General features: G+C 47.9%; 1 protein-coding gene across 2 annotated transcripts in view; it reads right to left on the bottom strand.

The window, feature by feature from the left end:
• Positions 1–16166, bottom strand: part of ADAMTS9 (ADAM metallopeptidase with thrombospondin type 1 motif 9) — an 80882-nt gene extending 64716 nt beyond the window's left edge. Inside the window, exons 1-5 of one of the 2 annotated variants that reach the window (XM_074152669.1) lie at positions 15920–16166; positions 15403–15791; positions 13956–14118; positions 1239–1525; positions 38–121 (exon numbers count right to left, since the gene is read on the bottom strand). In XM_074152669.1, coding sequence (XP_074008770.1) covers positions 38–121; positions 1239–1525; positions 13956–14118; positions 15403–15791; positions 15920–16013 — 1017 coding nt within the window. In that variant the 5' untranslated portion in view covers positions 16014–16166. The remainder of the gene's footprint in view (positions 1–37; positions 122–1238; positions 1526–13955; positions 14119–15402; positions 15792–15919) is intronic. The other variant, XM_074152670.1, reaches the window with a different exon arrangement.
• Positions 16167–25187: the final 9021 nt, after the last annotated feature.

Genomic DNA, 25187 nt, shown 5'->3' with positions numbered 1-25187 from the left:
GTGTCCAACAGAAGGAGAAGAAAACCACTTCCATTACCTGTTCATTATGTATCACGACCAATTTCACAATAACGATATTAATTAAATTTCCAATGCTTGGGTCTTTGTAGATAGAAGCCACCTGTTTCAAAAAAGAAATGTTCAGAATTAATGCTAATATTGAAGGAAAAAAGCAATTAAGACAATACATGCATGTTTTCCATTTTGCATCTGTTTCTCCTGAGCCACTCTTCCGGCCCACTCAGAGCTCTGATGCAACTTGGAGAGACCTCCTGCCAGAAGCACAATAATAGAATAAAATAAACCTGCTGGTATCACAGAAAATCAACATTTCCTTTTGCTCTAACACACATTTCACCAAATTACAAGATCATTCTGCTCTGAGATACAATGACCACCGACCAAGACTGTCAAAAGCAACTCATTCTCTCAAGTGCCTTGTTTTGTCATGGACATTTTCAGACCCGCACTTCTACTTGAATAGGATGAAAATCCCTCCAAGTGACACAACTATGCTGGATACTCACTTCCAGTCACTAGGCACCTACAGAGATGCCCAGAGAAGTTGTGGATACCCCATCCCTGGAAGTGTTCAAGACCAGGCTGGATGGGGCTTTGAGCAACTTGGTCTAGTGGGAGGTGTCCTTGCCAATGGCAGGGGGTTGGAACTATATGATCTTTAAGGTCCCTTCCAACTCTAACCATTCTATGATTCTATGCCTCTTTGGGGACTGCACTACTGCATCCTAGTACCGGTAGCTACTAAAATGCTTGTCCTCAGCCTGGGAAGCCAACCGTAGCACTATGCTAAGGATCAAGGTGACCACAGGCTCAAGGGAAGTCATGCAACTGCATAGCCTACTAGCATCAGTCTCTTGGAAGGCACAGTCCCCAAAGCACCTTTTAAATCCAGCTGCTACTTCACATGGGTGTAAATAAAAAGAATACAGCGTTTGGAGTAAAGGGCCAGTGACACTTCTCGTGCTGCTTGGGGCTTGAAAAGCTGGATGGGAGAGGTGTGGGAAGGGTTAGGAAACGTGATGGGTCTGGGAAGGAAGAAGACTCCAACCAACACTTCCTCACCAGTTTTACCAAGCTTTACTCTAATCCCAGCATTATCTCCATGCCTGGCCAAGGCAAACTGATGGTATTGCATAAGAACTCAGCAGAAAAGGAGACTCTGTGACTGTTAGAAAATGATCCATGGGTGAACCTACTCCCCGTAGCTGAATACTCACTATTGACATTAATGTTAAGACATAGTGCTGTAGATTAGCTCCATGGTAGGCGACCATCCTGCTGTCGGCCACCACCATCACCTCCACAAACCGAGGGTAGGAGAGAAACCGCTTTGTTCTTCTGTGGCTCTTCTTTTCACTGATGTTCCCAGTCTTGTTGCTGTCTGCAGGAAATGAATTCACTTCCAGGCTGTGTTTTAACATCTCCATGTCAGATAATAAGCTGCCCTCTGCCCACTGTTTTCTCCAGTGTTTCCGTTTGTTCTTTTTGTGACTGTGTTCATGATCTGTGATTAAAAAGCAGAGAAAAACATAAAGCACACTCCGGAGTGAATAGAGTTAATACCACATGCACGTTATGTCAAAATACCTACTTACTTTAACCAAGAGTTAGCAGGTTTATTCAAAACAGCTAAACAAACCAGAAGGACTATGTGGAAGCCCACTACGTAATGCAACGTCTAATGGCACTTGAAGGCAGACGTTCACAAAAAGGCATTCCTGCATCAGAGCCGTCTCCTTGCCCACACAGGAGGGATGGAGCCGGGGCTGCAGTTCAGTTTAACTCGATGTGAGCCTGGGGATGGTAATTAGCCACCACAGCAGCAGCGTGAGGATTCTGGGCACGTCCAAGGTGGCCAGGAAACCACAGGAAACAAAGGTCCAAATCCTGTATTTCTAACTCAGGCATGAAGGACGGCAGGATTTGGCCTTCATAGCGAAGCAATTATATATGATTTATTTCTGTCTCTAACAATAACATGGCTGGGCTTCAATTCCCCCCCTCCCTTTATTATTCTGTGCTACAGGAATGGTAAAGGTCATCTAATAGCACAGCTGCCACTGGCTAAAGAATAGAATTCAGGAAGTTTCACATATACTGCTTTTGATATTCAATTAGGCCAAACATAAAAGCAGCCTGAAAATATACTCCATGCTGATACAAAGACGACAAAGTGAAGAGGGAGAACAGACAAATAATACATATGGAACGTGTACAATTAAGATTTACCATCTGATTAGTATGTAATTATAGCATTATTTAAATGTAAGAGCAAAATCAGTCTTATTTGATGCCACTTAATTTTTAATCAGTTCATCATAGGAAGAAGCTAATTGAATGTGATTCATCCATGAGAGACTGTTCGCTTCTGCATTTAATATAAAGCCAGATCTGAACTACTCATCTAAGACTCCAGGCTACAACCCTCACGCTCTTTGTAGCTTTAGTTTAATTTCGTCATGGTGGTGAAAAATATCACATTTCCTTATCTGACCTACTGAGTAGGTTAGAGGAAGCATAATATCAGGGAACAAAGGAATATTCAATGCTCAAACAAGATTGAAATGATAGGAAACTTTAGCTATTTTTCCTGTGTAGTTTCCTTTTAGGATATTTTGTAATAATTTCCAAAAAAAAAGAAATATAGAACACATTCTCTAATATCAAGACAGGCAAAGGGGGTTGGCCAGCTTTTACCCATCTGAAAAATGCTGGGGTTTTGCCCTATGTGTAAGTAGGCAATAGAATATTTAAGAATTAAATTCTGTTTACTCTGCACTAACTAAGCCCTACAAGTTCCCCTTTCTTGATATAGTCCAGACCACCTTAATACAGCAGAGACTCCGCAGTTATTTGAGTAAGAATTCGAGAAAGCCAATGGCATTTGTGGTTATAATTGGATTGCCCTAGTTCCCCTGCACTAATCAATGCCCTTGTGTTGGCAAGGTTGTGCTCTCACGCTGGCACGGCTTCGTGGGCAACTGTGACATTATCCCGACTCGTTCAGTGCCAATCAGCGCGGGAAGCCAACTATGCATACAAATAACCTAAAGGTGAGAGGAAGACCAGACGGAGGATAAAGCGCTAACCCCAGCCCTTCAGCCAGTTCCTCTCCTCTCTGCACCCTCGGCCAGTCACGTTTCCTTTCTAAATAACTAACTTCCAAAAGAAGCAGGCGCTCAAGGAAAGGATGGGGAGATGCTCAACAGGGCTTGAGCGAGGCTGCAGGGCGAAGGCAGAGCTCTGCAGCATCCATCGCAGTGGCTCTGCAAAGCCTCAAAACAGGACCACAGGGCTCAAGCATCTTCTCCTTCTGCCAGCCTCACAGAGGCAGGTTAGATGGCAGAAGGAGGAGGAAATGCAAAGGATTCTTTGAAGAAGCACCTGTTATACAGGAGATGTTGAAAAGAAGTTAACTGGCATTTACCAGGCTTGCACTGAAATCCTGCAGTTATTGCTGTCGCACGCTCCAAAAAAAATACCACCCAAAAACCAGGAGTCCACATGAAATGCCAGGTCTGGTTCGGAGAGCCCCGAGAACCAGAGCCCAACAGAGCCAGCTACACACAGCACAAAGGAAAAACCACCTTTCTTTCTGTTGCAGAGATCTGGCACAGTGTCACAGAATCAGTATGTTGGAAAAGACCCTTGAGATCATCAAATCCAATCATTAACCTAACACCGCCAAGGGTACGGTATCAGTGTACTCCCCCCCGTCCAGCGCACAAATCAAGTCATCCACATCATCCCTTCAAAAACCAACATTTTTTTTCCAGGTATGAAGTCACTCCAACACTTTTTACATGCCATTTGGACAAGTCGCATAGAGTATGTTTGCCAGTCTAGTTACTGTAAAACCAAGCACAAGAGAGTGGGGATGTAAAGCCAGTCCTGGACTTTGAGAGTAGTGAGCTGTTATCTTCACCCATCATTCTTGCCTATAACTATGCTCAGGAGGTGGTGCACATGCACCTGTAAAAAATTAAACACTAATGGCAGTGCACTGCTCTCAACCCATCCATAAAACCCCCCACCAGCGTTAATGGGAGTTGCACACAGGGACTGCCAGTACTCCCTGTGCTGATGCTGTTGATATCTCGCTCGCTCCGTTACAACAAAAATGCTCTGCCTGAATGGTGCAGGATACTGCCGTTTAATCAAGAAGTAGTGTTTTTCAAAAGAAAAATCTCTCACATTACACGAGAAAACGGAAATTTTACAGCAACAGCTTCCTACTGCCACACACAACACCCAAAAAGGGTCTGATATTTTTCCACCTGGCTTTGCTTTTTTTTTTCCTATTGTGTTAACATGTTAACAGAAATCAGTAAGGAAAATGGTTTGCTTGGCAAGCTCTCAATCTTTGCAAATGACCTGAAAAATATCTACCTACACATGGCAGTAATTGGATAGGTTTAAGTAACAAAATATTTTCTTTAATTTGCAAAAAAAAGAAACACCCTAATCCCAATGAGCAGACAAACACTTTCAAACCACGCAAACTCCAGATCAACAATCCAAGTACCAGACTAGCCTATGCACTGACTCAACAGTTAGTATTAATTTAAGAGGTGGCTAAAAAGCTGCAGGAATAATGTCCTTTTTACTGCTTGCTTTACTAGGACAGTCTATGGTGTTTGCAATGTCTTTAGACAGACCTGGAGGTGGATGTTCATTTTTCCTGCTTGGTTTCTTCTTTGTTATGTGAGAGTTAAAAAGGAGACCCAACGCCAGGACAGGGATGTTCCTTCCTGATGCCATCTTCCCACTTGTGCCATTTATTTTTGCTTGCACAAGAAGCCTCAGCCCAGAGCCTACTGAGCTGATTTATGGGTGATTCCTGCTGATTAATGGGGATCTATCCCAAGGGAGAGAGCAGGAGAGACTCAGGCCCTACATGAGCACTTTGCCTGCATGAAAGGGTGACAGGGCAGAGCCAGGGACTGCTTTTGAAATAGTAGCTATTGTTATGCTAAAACCAAAAATTAAAAGAAAGAGCGATCACTTATCCCAACAGTTCTAATCCTTTCAATTTCTACATTAACTTGTCCTTGGAATAGAAAGCAATTTGCACAATTAAATAAGACATGTGACAATGCAAGGAGTTCCAGTTCAGCTCCAAGTTCATGAGAGCTCACATAGCAGGGGGAAAAAAAAAAAAAAAGAAAAAAGAAAAAAAAAAGAAGCAAAAGAGAGAGGGAAAAGTAAGCTATTTCTCCTTGAGCTAATAACAATAACAACCTTGCCTTGCTAGAAAAGGCGCATGGTCCTTTCAAACCAACTTGCCATCAGAGGTTTTCTGAATGTGTGACCTAGGATTTTTAACACAAAATTTGCTCCTCAGTGGTTGGCCCATAACACTCCTAGACCTGCTCTGATCCAGCTGCGTAGATGATAAAACTGTCATTTGGAAGTTAATTATTTATTGCACACCTCCATAAAGCAGATCAAGACGCAGCTGAGCTCCCTCCGGGCAGGCAGTCGGCGTGGGACCTGCCTTCCTCAACTCAAGAAGGAGCCACAGCAGCAAACCCTGCCCAAACGGTCAGGTATGAGCTCCGGCTACAGTCGACTGGCCTGAATTTCCTGCCTGCAGCTGGTACAACAGCAGCCACCGAAGTGACTGCCATCACTTGGAAAAGAGAGGCAAGAGGCAAAATGGATTTTCTTCCTGCAGAGGTCCGACTAACTGAAATCAAACCATATTTTTAGGCTCTTCTTGCCAGGATATGGGGTGCCACTATTAGACCAATAGAAAAGAGGGAAACTTTAATTTTCCCTGTGTTGTTCATACTTCGCTTTCAACTAGGAAACAATCTGGGCTGAAAAGAGTTCCCTCCCAAACTGTTCCAGGAGAATCAAAATATTTGGCTTCTACAAAAAAGTCGTCTTTGCTACTAAAAGAAACTTTTGCATGAACGGATCATAAGCCCTTATGACCCAGGCACACCTGCTTGTTATTTTTCTTGCCTTCCTCCACTTTGAAATTTGCACATACCCTTTACTAAGTGGCTTCCTAAGTGCCTGACTGGAGCAACATTTAGATCTTCAGAAAGGTCCATGTCCAGAAACACCTGCTGCTGAAGTCACTCCCCGGCATCAAGCCCAGAGCCTGGAATTTGTGTTTGCAATATGTGAAAATACTCTAAGGCCAGCAAGCAACACTATAGAGCCATGACGGGCATGAAGCATCACTGATACAAAAATCCATGGTCCCACCTCCATTCACCCACTGTGGCCTGTGGTGGCTTTGGCTATAGAGACTCCAGCCTTGGAGGTGCCAAAGCTCAAGGAGATGCTGAACCCAGCTATGTCTTTCTGGGTGATCCTGCCTTTCTTCCTGCTGCTTGAACCAGAACGCTTGAGAACCACAGACTTGCAGTTAGCACCAATCAACTTCCCTTATTAAGAAAATATTCTCTGTTTTTCTACCACGCAAACACCAAAGACCACACATGCTCTAGACATTTCCTTTCCTGATGATGTATGTGAAAATGCATTCCAGCTTTAAAGAATTTTTTTTCCTGCCTAAGGTAAAAAGTTGTACGTGAAAGCTATCAATTTCGCACAGTAGACAGAAACTAGATTAATGAACAAAACAATAAATTGCCTCCTTAAGAGAGCAGATAGTAACACATGAGTTGAGCATGTGGCAGAAAATGATTCAAGATCACCTTCCAGACAAAATTACTAAATAACTGCATCTCATAACTGCAAGGCACAAAAGCACCATTGAATTGGTACAAAATTGGTTTAAGGTATGGCTGGCAGAAAGTTACAGTGCTGAAAATCACTGATACCAGTTGCATAATCCTTTGGTTCAGGAAGAAAAATAAACTAGCCCTGTAGAATGACTGAAAAAAACCCATGGTAAAATACCCTTGAAAACCATCCTGACACTGCAAGGCGCTGGGCAGTTTGCTAAAGTACATCCCAGCGTTTCACCTATGAGTAGACACACATCTGAGCCAGGCTGTGGGTCAAACAGGTACAAATATACCACGGGCACAGTGACATGCACTGGTGGCATTTCAGCATGTCAGGAAAACAGCCAGGGCTGCTGCCTTCTGCGCTGCCTGGGCTGATGTAACCTCTTTGCCTGCAGAGTGCCAGTGGTTGCACTTGCTGAACCTGACTTCTGCCTTGCAAGCCACCTGAGCACCCAAACTGCTTGTTTGCTTGCTCTTAATGCAACTTTCAACGCATAACAGTCACAAGTATGCCAACACGCTATCCCCACTCATGTCTAGTGATACCTACGGGGCACCACGCCAACGAGAACAACGCTGAGCTCACCACATCTTTGCACTGACACTCAGTAAAAGATGAGAAAAAAGGAATCCCATTAGAAGGAAACCTTGCCTAGCAATTGGCCACAGGGATGCTGGTAATGACAATACAGGCACATGGAAGAGAAGTCACAGAACAGTCAGCCTGTTTATTTTCATTAGTATATGCCACGGGGTAGAGTTGGAAAGTACCAAGGTGATACCTCCCTGCTTCTCCCACCTGCCCCTTCATCAGCAAACGTCCACACAAGTGATGTAATAGTAGATGCAAAATACAGCACATCTAATTGATTCCAGGAGAACAATTTAAGTCTGTTCACTTACCATTTCTAAGTTGCAGAACAATAACCAATCAATAATAATTTGTTTAGTCACAATCTTGGTCTTCCACTGTTAAGGAATTAAACTTTTGTGCCAGACAGATCCTTAATACATTTTCAATACTAACGGCAACAAAACCTTGCTTCTAACTCACACTGAGAAATTTTCACACAAAACTGCAATTATAGGATCTGTATCATTGGCTGTGATCAATTTTTTTAGCCAAAGTCAGTCTAATACTTTATTTCACTTGCCAATACCGCAGAAAGATAGCATAAACACTACGGCCTGATCCCTTTCCCAACTCAGTATGGGAAAAGCTTGCATTTGACATCCCAGGCCCATTTGACCAAGTTGGCTGTTGGCTGTTACTGTGTTATTACCTCAATAGGAAGCTAGAAATAGAATTAATTACATTAGCGTATGGGACTTGTGACGTAACTCTCTCGTTTGCTGTTTTTGGGAGGGAAGGAAACCTGAAATAATTACTATCTGACTATGAATTACAATTCACTTCCTTAAGATGAGAAACTTTTCTGAGGGAAAGAACGAAGTCAATGTTTTACCCTGAGGCCAAAAGCACAGTTGACAGCTTAAACAGACTTTTGAAAGAGCTCAAGGATTGCTCAACCTGGAAGCAAAGGCTTAGGAAAACCACCCTGGAGATCTTCTGCAACCCCATGGTTACGTGAGACCCAGCAGTACAGAATTTGCCTGAAGACCTGCCTGGAAACCAGACACCTAGAATATGAAATTCTGCTGGATGAAGGAGTTGAAAACTGAAATAAGGTCACACAGTTGGAAGCAAGACAAATAGTCCAAAAGAAATTGCAAACACACAAAAGAGCTCTAGACCAACAGCTTGACTGCAAAGGATCTGGGATTTCACCATGGACCACTCACAAGAGTGCAAACATCAAGTCCTGTGGAAAAGGCAGTCAAAGTTTCTTTCTCAAAGCTGCTATAAAATAAGAATGTGACACAAAGAAATGGTCTGTAGAATGAGTGTGAAATTTTCCAGCTCTGGCCTGTTTGGCCCCGTTCCCCACCGTTGCCAATTCTAACACTGGGCATACACCTCGAACCACAGAACAGGCAGAGGCAAGAGCTGACCACCTCCCTGTGCCAACAAGAGATCACATTACATGGAAAGGGAAAAAGTCAAGCTTTAGCCATGGTGCCAGACCCCCAACACATCCTCCCCCAGGTCATCTCCCTGGTCACAACACTGATAACACATAAAAAACTCACACCCAGGCAACCTCAACCTGGCCATCCCTTCCCAAGCACATGGGAACGTGGCGGCAGAACCACCTCCTGCGTGTGCCATGGGTTCACCAATGACCTCCCACGCAGCTGGGTGGCATGAGAGAGATGACAACCATCTCTAAGGGCTGAGAGGGTTGGTGCCAATTATCACGCGGGAACAGGATCGCAATCATCAAGCTGGCAGTACCAGGCATTTGCTCGCTCAAGACACAGGGCAGCACTCCTCTGCTCTGGTGGTTCCCCAGTGTCACGTTAGTGGAAAGGGTCGTTAAAGTTACTATGAAAGGGTAATCTATTACAAATTATTAATGCAACTGAAAAATCAGTGACATATTACTGATTAAGCCTGTGTCACGCTAGCTCGGCGGCAGGACTTGGCTCATGCTGCTGATTTGCCTTGTTCATTTTATGTCAACCTTCTCAACACACGTTACACACACGGCTCCTTTTCTCCTCTCACCTGGATGAGTACATGGGCCTTGCCTTTTTGCAGCACATGTGCTGCCTCCCAAGCAGTCAAACTGCTTTAATGCCTTGCAACTAAAGACCCAGTTGCAAAATTGAGACCCTTCTGCCTCCGTTTCTGGCAGGTACTGGGATGTGCTAAGGCTCCAGGCTGTGCCCAGCAGCCACCTGTGCTGGCAGTGCTTGGTGGTTTTTGGAAAGCAACCTCAGCAGCTGAGTCACTGGGCTTTCCCACCTCCGCCGGCAGCGGATGGGGGCACAGCTAGCTCCACGCAGGTAAGATCTGCTCTGTCCTGCACTCAACTCATCTGAGCCCGCTTCCAAAAACCTCACCACTGCAGCGCAAATTGCTGGAAGGCCTCTTTGCTGGCTACAGCCGCTTGGCTCTCCTCCAGAAACAGAAAAAGCTCTAATCATCTTCCTACTAGTTTGGCACCATCAGAGTGTTATTGCTGCTTCTGCGTGAGGAGTTTTGCCTGTGGTAGATATCCCTGCTTTAAACATTCTCATTAAGAAGCCAGGACTTTGTGCAAGATCCTCACAAGCGGCTCCAGAGCCCACGTCTGACACCAGGATGGTCATGGCTGACCAGCAGCAAGTCATGGGAACAGCTACAACTTGCCATATATTGGGTCCTTGACTCATTCATCTCAGCCACAGATGGTTCTTGAATATAGAAGAATTATGAAAAATGAGGCAAGAACAGGGAGGTATTTAACTAACGAAGCTGGAAAGGAAATGGAAAGCACAGATCAGAAGAACAAAGTGAATGAACGCAGTGGGAACACAGAAGGAGCTGCCCGAAAGCATTCATTCAGGAGTCCTGCACCAGGGTCACAGTAAAAGCCGCGAGGAACTTGCAAAGTTTGGAGCAATAAATAGCTGAACATGCAGCCGAAGTGGGGAGATGAGAAAGCCCTTACATTTATACTCACGGCCACAGGGCAATTGTGGCTCGGTGTCACCAAGCAGGTGGAGGCCACATCAGCCTCAGAAGAAGGGGTGGCCAATGGGAAGAACGATTGGGTAAGATTCAGTAAAAGGCTAAAGCTATCACAAAATCCAAGAAAACTGGAAGAGAAGAGTTCCAGAGAAGCCAACAACCAATATATATGTATAAACATATCAATGACAAAACATGTGAACTGTGAGAGAGAGGAGAGGCCACAGAAAGGAACACAGAGCAAGAGGTGGCCTGAAGTGGTTTATTTAGGCGACGACCAGAGGCAGTGTCCTGTTGGCATCTGGAGCTGGACATCTCTCTGCAAGACTAAACCTTCAGGGTTTCACATGGAAACCGGTGGGTAGGGCTCGCTGGTCTGGCTCCTGGTGGGGGGGTCAGACTGGACCGGGGGCTTGGAGAGCTGCTGCCGGTCTCCCGAAGCCGGCCAGCACGGCGGAGGCAGCTCCCTGTGGCACCACAGGATACGGCTACACACCTTTTATCATTGGAGTCAGATTGTTCCTCCGCGGGGCGCAGGAAAGCTCCGCTCTCCAGCTTCGCAATGAGCCACTTCCTTTTTGTCTTTTTTTAGGATCAGAATTTCTTTCCTCTTCCTCCTCCACCTCAAAAAAGCGGATATTTAATAATTTGGATCGGAAGAGCTGGCTATCGTGAAGCGATGGGTGGTAGCGGCGCTGCACCTAGTCACATCACGCTGTCAGCCTGGCCAAGTCTTCATCCCGTCAGGGCTATTCAGTAAAACACAACTAATTATTCTGCCAGATCCTCGACCAGATGACAAATTGATTCACGGCACTAACTAAAAGAAGGGAAGGAGGAGAAATTGCACCATTTCCTATGACTGAAACTACATTAACCTGTTACCCCAAGGAAAACTTTGTCAAAAGTTTTTATTGCGGCGGTTGAGCTATACGCCAGACGGCTGAAGTGCATTGCCAGGAGACCCCGGTGCTGTGCTATGAAAGTTCATACGCAGACCAGAGTTTGCATTCGATATCCATCAGCATTCAGAGGAGAAAGGTCTTTTTTTTCAGAACATCTGCAGTGTATCTCGTATGTCAGAGGACCTAAAACTGTTATCAGAAACTGCTAATTAAAACTTAACAAAATCAAATGCCTGTTTTTCTAAGCTGACCTGAGGACGCTGAAAACTAAAAGTAACACCACGGAGACTGCTAGAAATGAAAGCTTTTACTCAATCTGTCAGTCAACTCACAAGGGAAACTTTTCCTGGATACTGCAAGAAGTCTATAATTACATCATCATGGCAAGGACACACCACTACGTTGCTTATTAATCATTTCCAGGAAGTCAGCTATCAGAAAGCCATTCTTAATAGCACCACTGCCCGGCAACGTGGGCTCCCTTGCTCACCGCAGGGTGGGTGCTCAAGACTTCCCTTGAAATAATTTCCTCTTTGAGAAAATTTCAATCCTTGCCAGAAGCCTGCAATGCACATGCACCTTTTCACACGTTCTTCTGACCAAAGACTGGATTCACACAACACCCTACAACTATAAACTCCCAAACTCTTATGAAACCATTCTTCTCTGGTAGGAGTGAAAAATGCACCCCTTCCAAAACAGTGAGTGCTGCTAGATTTTGCGTTTTCCCCTCTGCTCCAAAGACATGTGAGATACTTTCTCTCCACCAGACATAACCCCAGGGGGAACACCAAGGTTCAGCATCGCACAAGCTGCCCTGCACTTGCTCCTTAAATGAAGTGACCAAGACCTGTTCACCAAATCGTATCACCAAAGCTTCATTCCCTTTCAAAAACTTTGACAACAATGAAAGGGAGAGGGAGAGATGTAGGGGAAGAGGACAGGAGGACAAGTAAGACTGTCACACCTATCTGGGAATCTTAAGCCTGTATCTGAGAGGCGAGACCTCCTCCCTCCACTACACCACCAAGCAACTGAGAAGAGCAAGGAAACAAAGACAAGCAAGAGGTAAAGAGTGTTGGAAAAGAGGAGAAAGATACACTACGTAGCTAATATCATGGATGGAGTATTATTCTTGTGAATCGTGATCCAGAAGAATAATACCCTCAATAGAAGCTATGACACAGTGGGATGAAATACAGCAGACTGTTATAACGGCACAGAGTAAAGTCCACAAGTAAACGTCAGAGCCCTCCCAGCTACCTTTGATTCAATGAGTCCTGTGATCTGCTGCTCCGTTCCTCCAAGGGCTACTGATGCAATGTGCCAGATTCCGTGTTTCTTTCCAACTGTTCTGAGTCTCCTGCATCTGATCTCAAAGAAGGGAGCAGAAACAGCTGGAAGAGAGAAACCAGAATGGCATAGTCCAGCAGCAACCCTTGGAAGAACACACAACGACAGCCTTGGGAGAGGTACCGTTGTCCCCCAGCACGTATGTTTGCATGCGGACATCTATCCACATGTCTTCTAGAAGAAACACATCTTGCTAGTGCCTCAGCTCTGGCTGGTCACAGAGCACCAGAGCATCTTCTGGCTTAGCACGTGATCAGTGCAAGCTGAACAGACCGACAGCTCAACAGCACGGCCACGATCCTCAGAGACGGGTGCCAAACGAGTCACGCGTGCTAAATGCAGTCTAAGTTTGGCACCACGCTTCTCCTCCAGCGGTACCTTTACTCCCTGAGCAACTCCACCTACTTTGCAGCACATGAGCGGCTTGCAGCCCACGCAAGGGAAGCCAGTCAAGGTCTACTCTGTTTTGGCTTTAAAGCTCCTGTAGATCTAGCTGCAGGCCAAAGGAGGAGGGCAACACAGCAGGTGAAACAGGAGACCGAAGGAATAAGCTTCTTCAGAGAGAACTTAGGTATTTGCTGCCAAAGGAGAGGATTAGTTGTGGAAATCAGGAAGTCAACGAGGCAGAGATCAGCAGGAGGCCACTGCAGATAATAGGGACAGTGGGAGCAAGGCTGTGGCTCACCAAGGCACGTGAAGGGGAGATAAAAAGGCTTGTGCTCTTTCATATGTGCAAAGACTAGAAAGAGGGAGTGAGGAGGTCAGGGAGATGGTGCTGGTGAAGAGACACGAGAAAAAAAAAAAGGCTTTGAAAACGAACCATAGAAAAGCGATTTATAAGGGAAGAACTGTCAGAGTTGGTGTTAGGACCTTCTTTCTCATTTCCACTAGAAAGACGTAAGACATTGTAACTCACAACCAGATTTGGGGAGGGAAGACCAGGAGCACAGCAAGACCAGGACAGAAGGATGACACATAAAGGACAGAAACAGAATTTCGGACAGAGAGAAGATCAGATTCGGATGGTTAGGAATTACAATTGGGAGGGGAGAGGAGAGGACAGAAAGCAAGTTTAAAGGCTCGTGGAATACTTAAGGCAAGACAGCCCAAAGGATCTCTTGCCAGCCTTACAGCAGGGATGAAATGGAAACTGTAAGATTTTTCCTAACCACAACTTCCTTATAACCGATTACTAGAAAGCACAGGCACACCACGTCTCTTCAGGACAGCAGCACCACTGCAAAGGCTGGTCCCAGCACACGCGGTACCATTTCTAGAGGGGTCCCTCAACTCCACATCCCTTCTGCCCCACAGAAACCTACTAATTACTACAAATTAGTTCCTTTTTTGTAAGTGCCAAGTCATCAACAGCAGTAACAAAATGAATACCTGGAGTATCGCAAGTCTGCCTGTCCCCTGAAGAGTTGGTTGGAGGTGTCCGATGTCTGTAGACTAAATGTGGTTTATTGTGCTCTTCTTCATACTCCTGTTCTTCAAGTGATAGCAGTGGCTCTACGAAATAGTCCCCATCGTCAGACTTGAATGTGCCTAGCTGAGAGAGACCAGAGAGGAGCAGGCGGTCAGCTTCGGGTGATGACAAACCATGGAGCAGGACTACCCAACAAAATGAGTGGTTAACAAGGGAGCTGCACAAGTGCCTGGTTCTGCAGCGACCCCTGCGAAGGCACAGGCTGGAGCTCCACCTCCCATCGTACCCCTGCTGGGCTACACTGCTATCTCCAGCCATTCCACTGGAACTTATGAAAAGCAAATTACTAATCCATAGGCAGGGAGCATGAGAGGGGGATGTCTGCCAGACCCTGTCCCTATACCAGTGACATTTACCAAGCCACCCCTGCCCCAGGGCAGATGGTGCTGCAGCATGCTGGAGGCCCCAGTGCAAGCCCATCACGTTGTACTGGTTTCATACAGCAGCTCTCCTCAAGGCAAGCTTTAAACCCACATGTAAGGACCAGAGGGAGGTGGCCAGCCCAGAGAAATCCCTGCTTATGAGAAGCCACTGACACTTCTAGCTGCACGTGACTATGAATTGGGGATTCAGCAGGTAAATAAAAAACATCCAAAACTAAAACCATCCTACAGTCATCATAGACTGGGAAGCATGACCAGTAACTGGGAAGAAGGCCTGCCCAGCCACACACACTTGCACTAGCCTGGATGAACACACTCACCCAGGAGGGCTCCCAGACCAGACAGAAGCCAGCAGAGACCTCCCGGGGAGCACCTGGGATGGGCACCCCCGGGGTGCTGGAAGGCACCAAGGGTGCTGGAAGGGTCAGACCTGCTGGGAGCCTCTGCTCATCCCTTTGCCAATGCCACCCTGCACAGAAGGGCACCAGGCTGGCAGGAGGGGCTGCCAGGAAGCTCTCCTCGAGCCATGCCTGTGCCCCTGCCCTGGGATGCAGGATGGCTCTGGGGCTGGTGCTGCTGGGGAGCCCCCAGTCATCCCTTTGCAGTCCTTGTCGGCACCCCGGGGGCAGGAGGGTGTCGGTGCCCGGGGTCTGCGCCCGCTGGGTGGCACTTTTTCCCCCCAAAACCGGCGGAGCAGGAGGGGGTTCCCCCCGCTCCCAGAACCTGACGGAATAATAAAAGCGGAGTGGGAGAAACCCCCGACCGGGGCGAGCCAGAGCCGCCAGCCCCATCCCACAACCGGGGGGGCGGGGGAAAAGAGGCCGTCCCCATCCCTCTGCCCACCCTCCCTCGCCCTGCTCCTCCTCCTCCTCCTCCTCTTCTTCCGCGCTTCCGCCCCGGTGCCCCGCCGCTGGGCGCCCGGCGGGACCGGGACCGGGGCCGTAAGCCGGGACGGGGGTCTCACCATCCCGGAGCAGAGGCTGATAACGGCGGTGTGCCGCGGGTGGGCGTTGACGTGCCCCCGGTAAAAGCAGTGCTTCACGTCGGCGTCGGCCGCCTCGGCGTAGAGGCGCCGCTGGTCGGCGGCGGGCTCTCCCAGGAGGCTGACGGTGAAGAGCGGGGCGATGAAGGCCGAGCTGGCCGTCAGATTGAAGAGGAACTGCTGCCCGAAGGCGGAGAGCCTGTAGTGCGCCTTAGGGGAGGCGGCGGCGGCGGCCGTCCAGGCGTCGGGGGCAGCGCTGGTGCTCCGCCGCCGCCGCCTGAAGTGGACATCGGTGGGGAGGGGCTCGCCAAACTCATTCACCCGGGTAGGAGTCACGATCTCGTACTCGCTGAGCTTCTCCAGCAGCTTGGCTGCAAGGGAAGAGAAGCACATGCCCCTGAGCGGGGAGGCCGAGCCCTCCACGCTCCCCCGGAGGGGTGGGGGGGGCGGCAGCCCAGCACACCCCCTGGCTTCCCCCCCTCCCCGAGCACCCCCTTACCTTGCCTGGGGTGCAGCTTCTGCCTCCTCGCTCCTATCCTCAAGCCGTCGATGAAGAGCGTGGTGAGTGCCAGCGCCAGCGGCGCCAGCTGCATGGTGCTGCGCGCTGTCCTCAGAGGAGAGCAGCTTTCCCCGGCTTTCCCTGGGCTCTTCTTTTCCTCTTCCTTTTTCCTCCTTTTCCCTCTTTTTTCTTTTTCTTTTTTTCTCCTTTTCTTTATTTTATTTCGCCCCCTTTCTCCCCCCTCCCCGCCCCCCCGGTGCGGTGCCGGGGGGAAGGCGCTGGAGCCGGGCGGCGTTAGGGGCGGGCGGGCCGGCGGGGAGCGGGGCGCCGGGGGCCGCGCATGGTGCGCGGGGGCGGACGGGCCGGGACCGACGGGACGGGCCGGGACGGGGGAGCCGGCCGCCCGCCCGCCTTTGCCTGCCTGCTCTCCCTCGCTTTCCGCCTCTCCCCCCGTCGGGCTGGTGGACGGGGCGCTCCCGGGAGCCAATTTAAGGGGGCGGGCTCCATAGATCAAGCAGGAGAAAAGATCCCGCCCTGCAAGAGCAGGGACAGCCCTTCCTCCTCTCTTCCCCCTCCTCTTCGCCTTTCAACATGTCACTTTCTTTCATTCCCCAAGAACGCAGGAATCGCAGGTTTTCGCCAAGAAAAGCCCTTCGCCGCGGCTGGACGGGGCGGGCGGGGGGAGCCCGAGCCGCAGCCCCGCAGCCTCGGCCCGGGCGGCCGCAGCCGCGCCCCGGTAAAGGGGGTTTAAAAACTCAAAGCGGCCCGGGCAGAGCGGCACCGGCTGCTCCCCGGTCTGCCAGGTCCCGGGGGGAAAAGCCACTTTATCACTCACCAGGAGAAGAGCTGAATTTTCTTACATGATTGATGCTTTTCCTTCTTTCTTTTAAAGACAGGTCGAAGAGGCGTACCGGCAATCGAAGAATCCCCCCGTGGGACACTTTTTATAGCAGTTGCTTTCTTCCGCACGTCTCAGATATGAGGCACTTAAAGCAACTTTTGTTTAGGGTTATTGTTTTGTTGTGCAGTTTTCAGGCACCCTGAGGGAAAAGAAAGATTATTTCCTTATCTGCGTTTATTTCGGTTTGGTTCACAATTTGGAAGTTTTCTATAATAATTTAAGACATCCTTTAGAGCTGAATGTAATTAATCGTTGTTTTCTACCCTTCCTCAACCCAAAACCTTGGGTTTGTGTCTGGTGTTTGTTGTTGTTTTTTTTTTTTCCAAAGTGAGGAAAGATGCAATGAAATGTAAAGCCTGTAGGCAAGGCAAAAGGAAATAGCCGGATGGAAGTTTGGATTTGCACATCCATAGAAAATGTCAAAGTTCTGTGCTTTCTTCACTCAACTTTGGGACAAAGAACAGAAATCTCCGTATTTGCTGCAGAAAGGGAAAGCTTTTAAAGAAATCAGTTCAGAATCCACTTCTGGGCAGAATAGCACCTCCTGGCTCTTCCAGATGAACTGGTGAAGCTCTACAAACCTCCACCATGAGCAGCAAATTATTAATTTTGTACAATGAATATAAAAGTCGAAGTAAGAAAAGCATCACCTGAAAAGCTGTGTCTTTAACTCTGTGGCTGGCTGGCCGGGGCTGGGAAGGCTGCTGGGCAAGCCCTCGGTGGCAGCTTGGCACAACTGAGCATGGTGCAGGTATCCCCACGTTGGTGGAGACCCAAGTCAGCACACCTTTAGGGCAAGGCGTAATGGCACGTAACCTCCCAGCATGGCATTGTGCCCACACTTATAAACTATGTTTAATTTAAGTCTGGGATGCTTATAGTAAGATAACTCACCTATATTGCTTTCAGGGGCTTGGCAAAGCTGGGATGCTTCCAGACATGAGTTGGTTTGCGTGCAGTCAGCTCCGACAATGGCGTTGTGTCTTCTCACTGTGTCCAGCCTTAGGGCTGACATGAGCACAGCCACGGCTGCCTGATGGTCTCCTGGTTCTGGGGGGCAGAGGTGTCTTCCTGCTTCCTGTGGATGTGTAGGAGCAGTGATGTGCCCTTCTGGTAGGTGTCATCTCCTGCTGGGAGCAGCTCTTTCCAATAACCAAATGTGGCTGTATGTCCATGCACTCATCTGTTCCTGAGCAAACGTGGACCAGATTTGCTTTTAATGCTGCAAAGGGCCTGCACAGTAACATCTTCGTATCCTTGCAGCTAATTGCTTGCTCATGCACGCACATTAAGAAAGAAACCCCCAGACGAGGAGCAAGACCAAACTATTCTAAAATAACTTCAATCTGTGAAGCCTGCTGGGGCTGCCATGCAACCCCCTGGCTTGCATGGCCTTGCCTGGCTCAGCATGAAAGAGCGTGGCATCCCCACCCGTCCCACGCTGAATTGTGTCCTGATTGAGTCGGAAAAGCCACCGAGGTCCTTGGAGGAACAAAAAGGGGAATCTCATAACGTCAGCGCATAGCAGCCCAGGCTTCCCTCCAGGCGTGTTTTCTTGCTCTGATTCTTTTCTTCAGGCTTTCTCTGTCTCATCGTCAAATAAATGATTTAACTCATAAGCAGGAGTGATGTCTGCTCCCTGAGCTGTGGTGCTGCTCCCCCCGGCCTAGCAGGAGCACCCTGTACGTTACCAAACCCCTGACAGTCTTCCAGCACTGTCCCACAACTTCCACGTGTGCCCCAAAAGTTTCAGACTTTGCGGGGAGAGGGATACGGGGTGCTTGAGCTTGGGGTAGTTGTGGCAGGGGAGGAGGAGGCTGTATCCTGCGCTCAGGTGGGTGCAGACACGTATCCCGGGAGTGCCGGGGCGAGCTGGTGCTGCCGGTTGGGTGTGTTGAGCGATATCAAGCTGCCGGTCAGCAAAGGGGGAGTGAAGAAAAGTGAAGGCAGTTGCCTGAGGAAGGAGAGGGTGAAAAGCTGAGCATAGCATTAGAGCTGAGTCAGAGGGGAGGGGAGGGGAAGGAGGCTTACGTGGAGCGAGTCCTGCTGGTGTCCTGGGGGAGAGGGGTGCAGCCTTCATTCATCTCCTCCTCCTCGGATCAGGATGGTGTTGGGAAACAGGTCTGCTGGTGGTTTATCTGGGTTGCAGAGTGCCCCGGGGCAGCCGCTGTTCCCCTTTTCACAAGTGCCCTGCATCCCACCACTCCCGGCCTCAACATCCCGTTGGGTTGGGTTTGGTGCTGGTGAAAACTGCCTTGCTCCTGTTCAGCTCACTGACCCAGGAAAACCCATCAAAGCTTTGCCTTTTTTTTGCTCTGTTCGTTTTCTACAAGGTAAGCAGTTAATTTGGCTCTGGAGTGGGGATCAAAGATGCTCAGGAGCTGGCACAAAGTGAGAAGTGGCAGCACGTACCTGTGACTTGAGCGGGTTGGACCGCTTTCTCTTTGGCACTGAGCTGAATGGAGCGAGGCAGGCTTGTAGAGGAGCATCCTGACGGGCTCGGCCCATGATCTGAAACCTCGGCACGTACAGACCTGAAGGTAGGCAAGAAACAAAACCCCTCCATCATTCAGAAGAGAGGAGCTGACCCATGGAGGGACTAATCAGGTCTCAATTATGGGCCAGAGCTGGGAGTGGACTGAAGTGCTCCCAGGACCAAATCCTAGCTTTGCGGTGGCACTAAACATGTTCTAGGAGCGTGGCGTTACTGACAATGCCATTTCCATTGATATACATGAGTTGTATATTGTGCAGCATTTTGAATCTTTACAGCTGGAGATGAGGAAATGCAGAAGGAAAGCTGTAGTGTAAGTAAATAGATTATGTGGACTTTAGAGAGCTAAGCTCCAATCTTAAATTCAAATAACTTTCCTATTAGGAAGGATCTATTAATACTTACGGTATGGTAATTGTGCAGACTCCAAGTCCTCAACCCAGTCAAATGTAACCCCTAAGAGCCCACACCTACCCGTGGAAAAATCCCCTCAAAACACTGGGAATTTTGCCTACATAAATACGGCAAAAGTTAGCTGCAAAGGCCTCTTTATAAACTACAAAATGAGAACTTGACAACAACCACGAAACTTCAGTAGGAAATTTAAGGCAGTGCACGCTGCTGCAAGAATACACTCAAGGAACCCAGATTTCCTGCGGTTTTTGCACTGCTTTTCACTCTCGTTACCATTTCCTTTTCCCCATAGGTGAGGGCAATCCCCAGTCGCTAATCTTTGTTCCTTGCCGCTCGGCCTCTCCCGGTAAGCCTCATCTTCCTTTATCTGCTGCATCCACTCGCTTGCCCAACGATTATCCCGGGAGGCAGACTGTTTCCCTTTGATGCTTGCTCTTCAATGCCACAAGATAACTGAAGACGGCAAACATTTTCTCCTCGTGTCTAATCTGTGTGGTCAGAAAGTGAAAGATTTCGTTCCCTTCAAACAGTTGACCTCTTGCTGGCTAGATTTCAGCCTCTCTTGCTCATCTATACCTATGCCGGTAACAAGGATATCGCTTCTCTCTGCTGCCTTTCCCTCAGTTTAGGAAGCTGTTCTGCTCACATAAAGGCTTCTCTTTAAAGGATACTTTCAACAATTGTGTCAAGGCTGGATTTTTAAGTCGGTTTAAGCCTTTTGCATTTGTTTGGAGGGGCTGAGACTTGCAAGTTCTTGGTGTATACTTAATTTTCAAACTTGTTATCTGTGCCAAGCCAACTCTTTTTGATCCTATTTAAAAGGATTTAAATATACAGTTTAACTCATCTACAGTAGCCATTTAAGCTCCAACCCTCTGTGGGGCTCTCTCTTCTTCCCCCGAGCTGTGCCCCACGTAGGGTGTTGCTGCCCTTGAGGTCTGAATCGCTTGGTTGTTTTGGGTTTGCTCCTCTGGCCCGTGGAGGGCTGGGAAGTGGTACCTGCCATTCGCAGTAACACCAACACAGCACTTTGTCACTGCTGTCACAGCTTGCCCTCTGAGGGGCCATATCCTGATCCCCATTTTAGGGCCGGTGGCAGAAGGAGATGTGAAATGATGCACCTGGATGCTGCAGAGCAGAATTAAACTCTCGGTCCCATCCCAGTCCCCTGAACACTGAGATGTGCGTGCTGAAGTGACTAATACAAGGTCACCCATGCAAATAAGACCCAAATGTTGTTCAGCTTGGTCCTTGGTCGAACTGTACAACTCAAACATCTTCCCAGGCAGTGCATTGCAGCAGGAGCTGTGTCCTGTGAGAGCCATCCCTCGGCACAGAGGTGCAATCTGGGTGCAGTGGAAAGGCAAGTATCACCCTGTCCTTGCAGACATCATCCCTCCTCCTTGCCTGGGTGGGGAAGCACCATTTGGGAACAGAAGGTGAAAGAAGAAAAGCAAACAAGTCTCTCATAATGCTCCGCTCACATGCGAGGAAACAGGCTCTCAAGTTTGCCTTTGGAAAAACTTTGACCCTGGAAAACAGATAGATGAGTAGGAACTAGGGAGTGGGTGGGAGGAACAGGAAAACCCACGTAGACACTGCAAATGTGTGGGATTTTCGTCTTCAGGTCAGCACGGACGGACATAATGATCCCTTGAGGCTTTCCACTGAAAACTGCTGGTTCCAGCTCACCCCTCCCCTGCTCCCAGCATTGCCGCAGACCGTTCGCACGCTGCCTTTGCTTACACCTCTTATCTGCCTTGGGGAAATGCGCGCTCAGAGTAGACCAACTTCTGGGTCTCACTGCAGCCTGAGAGTTCCCTTGGCCTGACAAGCATTTATAGACCCATCCCCTACCCTTTCTACTGCAGGTAGCAATCTGGAACAGGTCCTAAAGTAGCTGAGAAACACTTAATTCTACATCTTCGCATTTTTGTGCAAATTAAGCCATCAAGCTAAACATTATGTTGGTTTATCTTTTGTGTTTGACAGGCTATAAATCAAACAGAGGCTGAATACACTCCTTTTGACTTGTGATATTATGTACATACGCATCTATGCTGTGTTCCAGGTGCCTTTGCCAAAACATTAACAGTAATACTAGGAGGACTAAACAGAGCAGATGTTCTGTAATCCCACACCAAAAGGGAACGTTGGAAGTTCTGCAGGTACAAAAAGCTTTACCCCTCGAGCCACGTACTTTTATTCATATAAACTAATTATCGTAACAGCTCTGCGAGGTATCACCACCACCTTACGAAGAGGAGACCGAGAGGGTTGATTTGGCAAAGGACACGGGAGTTGTGGATTTCTGACCCTGTGGATCAGTTCCACCCTCCCGCTCAAGCCTGCACGCAGCGTAAGTGTACAATGCAATATTCCAGTGCAGGGATCATTAAACTGTAGCACTATTTTAGGAGGGCTGTTTTCATTCTTTGCCCAAATAGTACATTGTCTCCAGAGATAATAAAATACAAATATCCATTAGAGTAGAAAAAAAGCTAAGCAGCTTTAGAGACACCGCGTTCTTTTTCCCTAAACTGTTTGATTTCCCTAGGGGTGTCACAAAGTAGCCAGCTAAAAGCAAAGACATCTCCCTGGGGGAAGTCTTTGCAATGTTGTTGTATTTGCATACTTGTAGAAAATCTGTACCTGTTATAAAACCATCAAAACAATTGTCAATGGCTAAAAAACGGGAATGTTTTAGGCCTAATCCAGCTCCTGTCAAAATTCATCAACAAAACTTCCACTGACTTGGAGAAGTGCAGAATAGGGGCCTCCTGTGTCATTTCCAGAAGTATTTTACAGCATCACATCATGCTCATAAGCATCCACCTGACAAGCATATGTAACACCCAAGTATTTCTTGCTGCAACAGCTTGAAAAAACATTTCTAACTTTGAAAAATGGCTCTGCTCCCTAAGGTGCATCACGAAAACCCTGGGTGGTTTAAAATGCTGCCCGGGTAGCTGAGTGTTGCCAGTGCAGGCTGGCACAGGGAGGGAGAAGATAACCTAATGGTAGCTCCATCCCTTGGTACAAGAGCTGGAATCACATCATTGCTACAGTCAGAAGGAGCACCAGACCGGAGCAGCGACACAGGATTGCTCTCCCGGTGCTAAAGGAATAAGAGACACTGCTTAAACGTGATGCTGAAGATGCCGCTTCCAGCAAGTCTCCAACTTGCCGAGTGCAGGGTGCACTGAGGAAAGAGCTCTCCTCCTACATATGCTCCTACACTCTTGCACCCAGTTTCCTCATTTCCTCCGAAAGCAGCATCGATAAGGGACAGACTAGGGATGCTTAGGCGGTGGAGAGTCAGCATATAAGCACGTGACAAGAATCTAAAAAGGGATTTGGTCTCTCCCCAACTATGTTGTGTTTGCCCTGGATGAATGAGCAGTGAGCAGGCTCTATTTCCAGCCACGCACTCTGTGACAACCTGCCCCTTTCTCACGGTGGCTGTCGCCTGCCCGAGCAGTTGGGCACAGCTAACACAGGATCCCTCGCTCCGGCTCGTATCTGGATCATTGCTTCACTGTCAGGTGTCTGCAGCCTTGGCTTTGTTACTTAACTTCACTGTCAAGCTCTGCTTTTGCAACCAAAATAGGGCCCTTAACAGTAAGAATTCAGTGTTCCTTAAATGATGGAGTTTAAGTGGGATGTTAAGGAGCAGCCTCAGAAGTAGTGGGATGCAACAACTCTGGATGATCTGCAAAGCTGGAGCAGAGTTGTCCTCTCCTTCCCAGCTGTTTCCATCAGCCGTCTCTGCTCCATGCCTTCCTGCCTTCTCACTCACTAAATACCTTTTTTGATGGCAAAGACAGTGTAGGAGCAAACCTGGAATCCATACGTTCCCCTCGCAGGTGCAGGGAGAGCTATACGAATGATGTGAATTGGCTGCAGCCTTCGTAACCGCATTCATGTCATGCCACTCAGGCTGGGCTGCCGTAGAGAGAATTAATGGAGTGTAAATCCCTGTTTGGAAGTACACAGCGTCTCCAGCTTCTCCCTGTAACTCCCCTTCACTCTCTTCGCAAACCACATGAGAAAGGGATCTCCCCAAAGAACCACAGCTGGACATTTTTGGGTCACAACAGAAAGAAGTGGAATGTTCACACAGCCAGAGCTGCCTGGTTGACGGGTTCAGAGCTAGCTGTGATACTTCCAAGGGACTAAAGCCTGCTAGCAACAATCCCCTTTTAAAGTTATTGTACGGCTTGGCTACAAAGATAAGGCACCAGATGGCTTGGGAAGAATTTTTAGGAGACAGTTGTGCTGGTATGCCTGGAAGGATCTTGAGAGTTTACGTTTACAATAGACTATTTCTTTGGAGGCGACTGTTTGTCAGGATCATCAGTTTTAATTACTTAAAATGTAGGCTGTTTCTAAATGCAGGCAGTGTTAAGAGGAGGGTTTTTTCTGTCGTCATTTTTTTTTCCTGAAGAGAGGACAGCCAGCAGGAATCCCTTCCTTTAACTTTATAGGTAGCAGATTGACTCACGGAGACTAACATTAAGCAGTTTTCACCCCAAATAGCATCCTGCAGCACTTTCTTTCACTGATGAATTATTCATTGCGCAAGGAGGCATTTCTTTTTACCTGTTTTCAGTCAATGAAGCAAGCAGTTAACTTTGTCAACTCTAAGCACACAGAAACATGGATCAGTCCTCAAAATTCTCTAGGCTTTTAAACCAAACCTTACTTTGTCTTTTGGTTGCAAGGAGGGATGAGCTGGGACAGGATTATAGCACTATTACCTACAATAAATATCAGGGACTGAATTTGAAGACACCAGGAACAGAGGTTCCATACACCCAGTTTGAGAGCATGACATTTCTTTCCCAGCCAAAAGTGTTACCCAGGCACGGTTAGAAGAGTTGGGCCGTTTGGGTGACCTCCCCGCCAGAGGTCCTCATCACCTGCAGGTACATGGCAGACCCAAGAAGATGTGAAGGTGGACAGCCCATCTTGTATGCCTGGAGATAGGACAACTCTGCTAAAGAGGTCATTTTCTATCCTACGATGCACATATGCTGGGATATATATGTCACATTTATCAGGCCTCTTTACTTTCTATATACACTATATATAACATTACTGAATGTTGGTGATGGGAATCAGGCTCACGTTTGCAAGCCAGCTGTTTCCACGTTTTCTCCCGATGTTTTATCAGCTTAATTCTTAAATATCCCTAACATTTCCATCCAGAATTTTTAAAGGAAGGAAGCAGGACTTGGAAATGACCGTAACGTGAATGGATTTGTTGACTTAACTGACGTTGTTTTGACAAGACAGGACCTACCAAGGGACCGAGCCCCCTTTGTGCTTACTGCAGAACAAATACAGGACTGAAAATGGAGCCAGTATCGGAGCTCCCCTGCCTTATCACACTCGGTTAATGCATTACTCCATGCTAGCTGGCCAGCTAAGAGCGGCATTTGTTACAGGGAGAGGGA

This window comes from Numenius arquata, chromosome 8 (assembly GCF_964106895.1).
Source record: "Numenius arquata chromosome 8, bNumArq3.hap1.1, whole genome shotgun sequence".
Lineage (NCBI taxonomy): Eukaryota > Metazoa > Chordata > Aves > Charadriiformes > Scolopacidae > Numenius > Numenius arquata.
The sequence above is the reverse complement of the archived record's forward strand: the minus strand, read 5'-3'. Positions and strand labels throughout refer to the sequence as shown.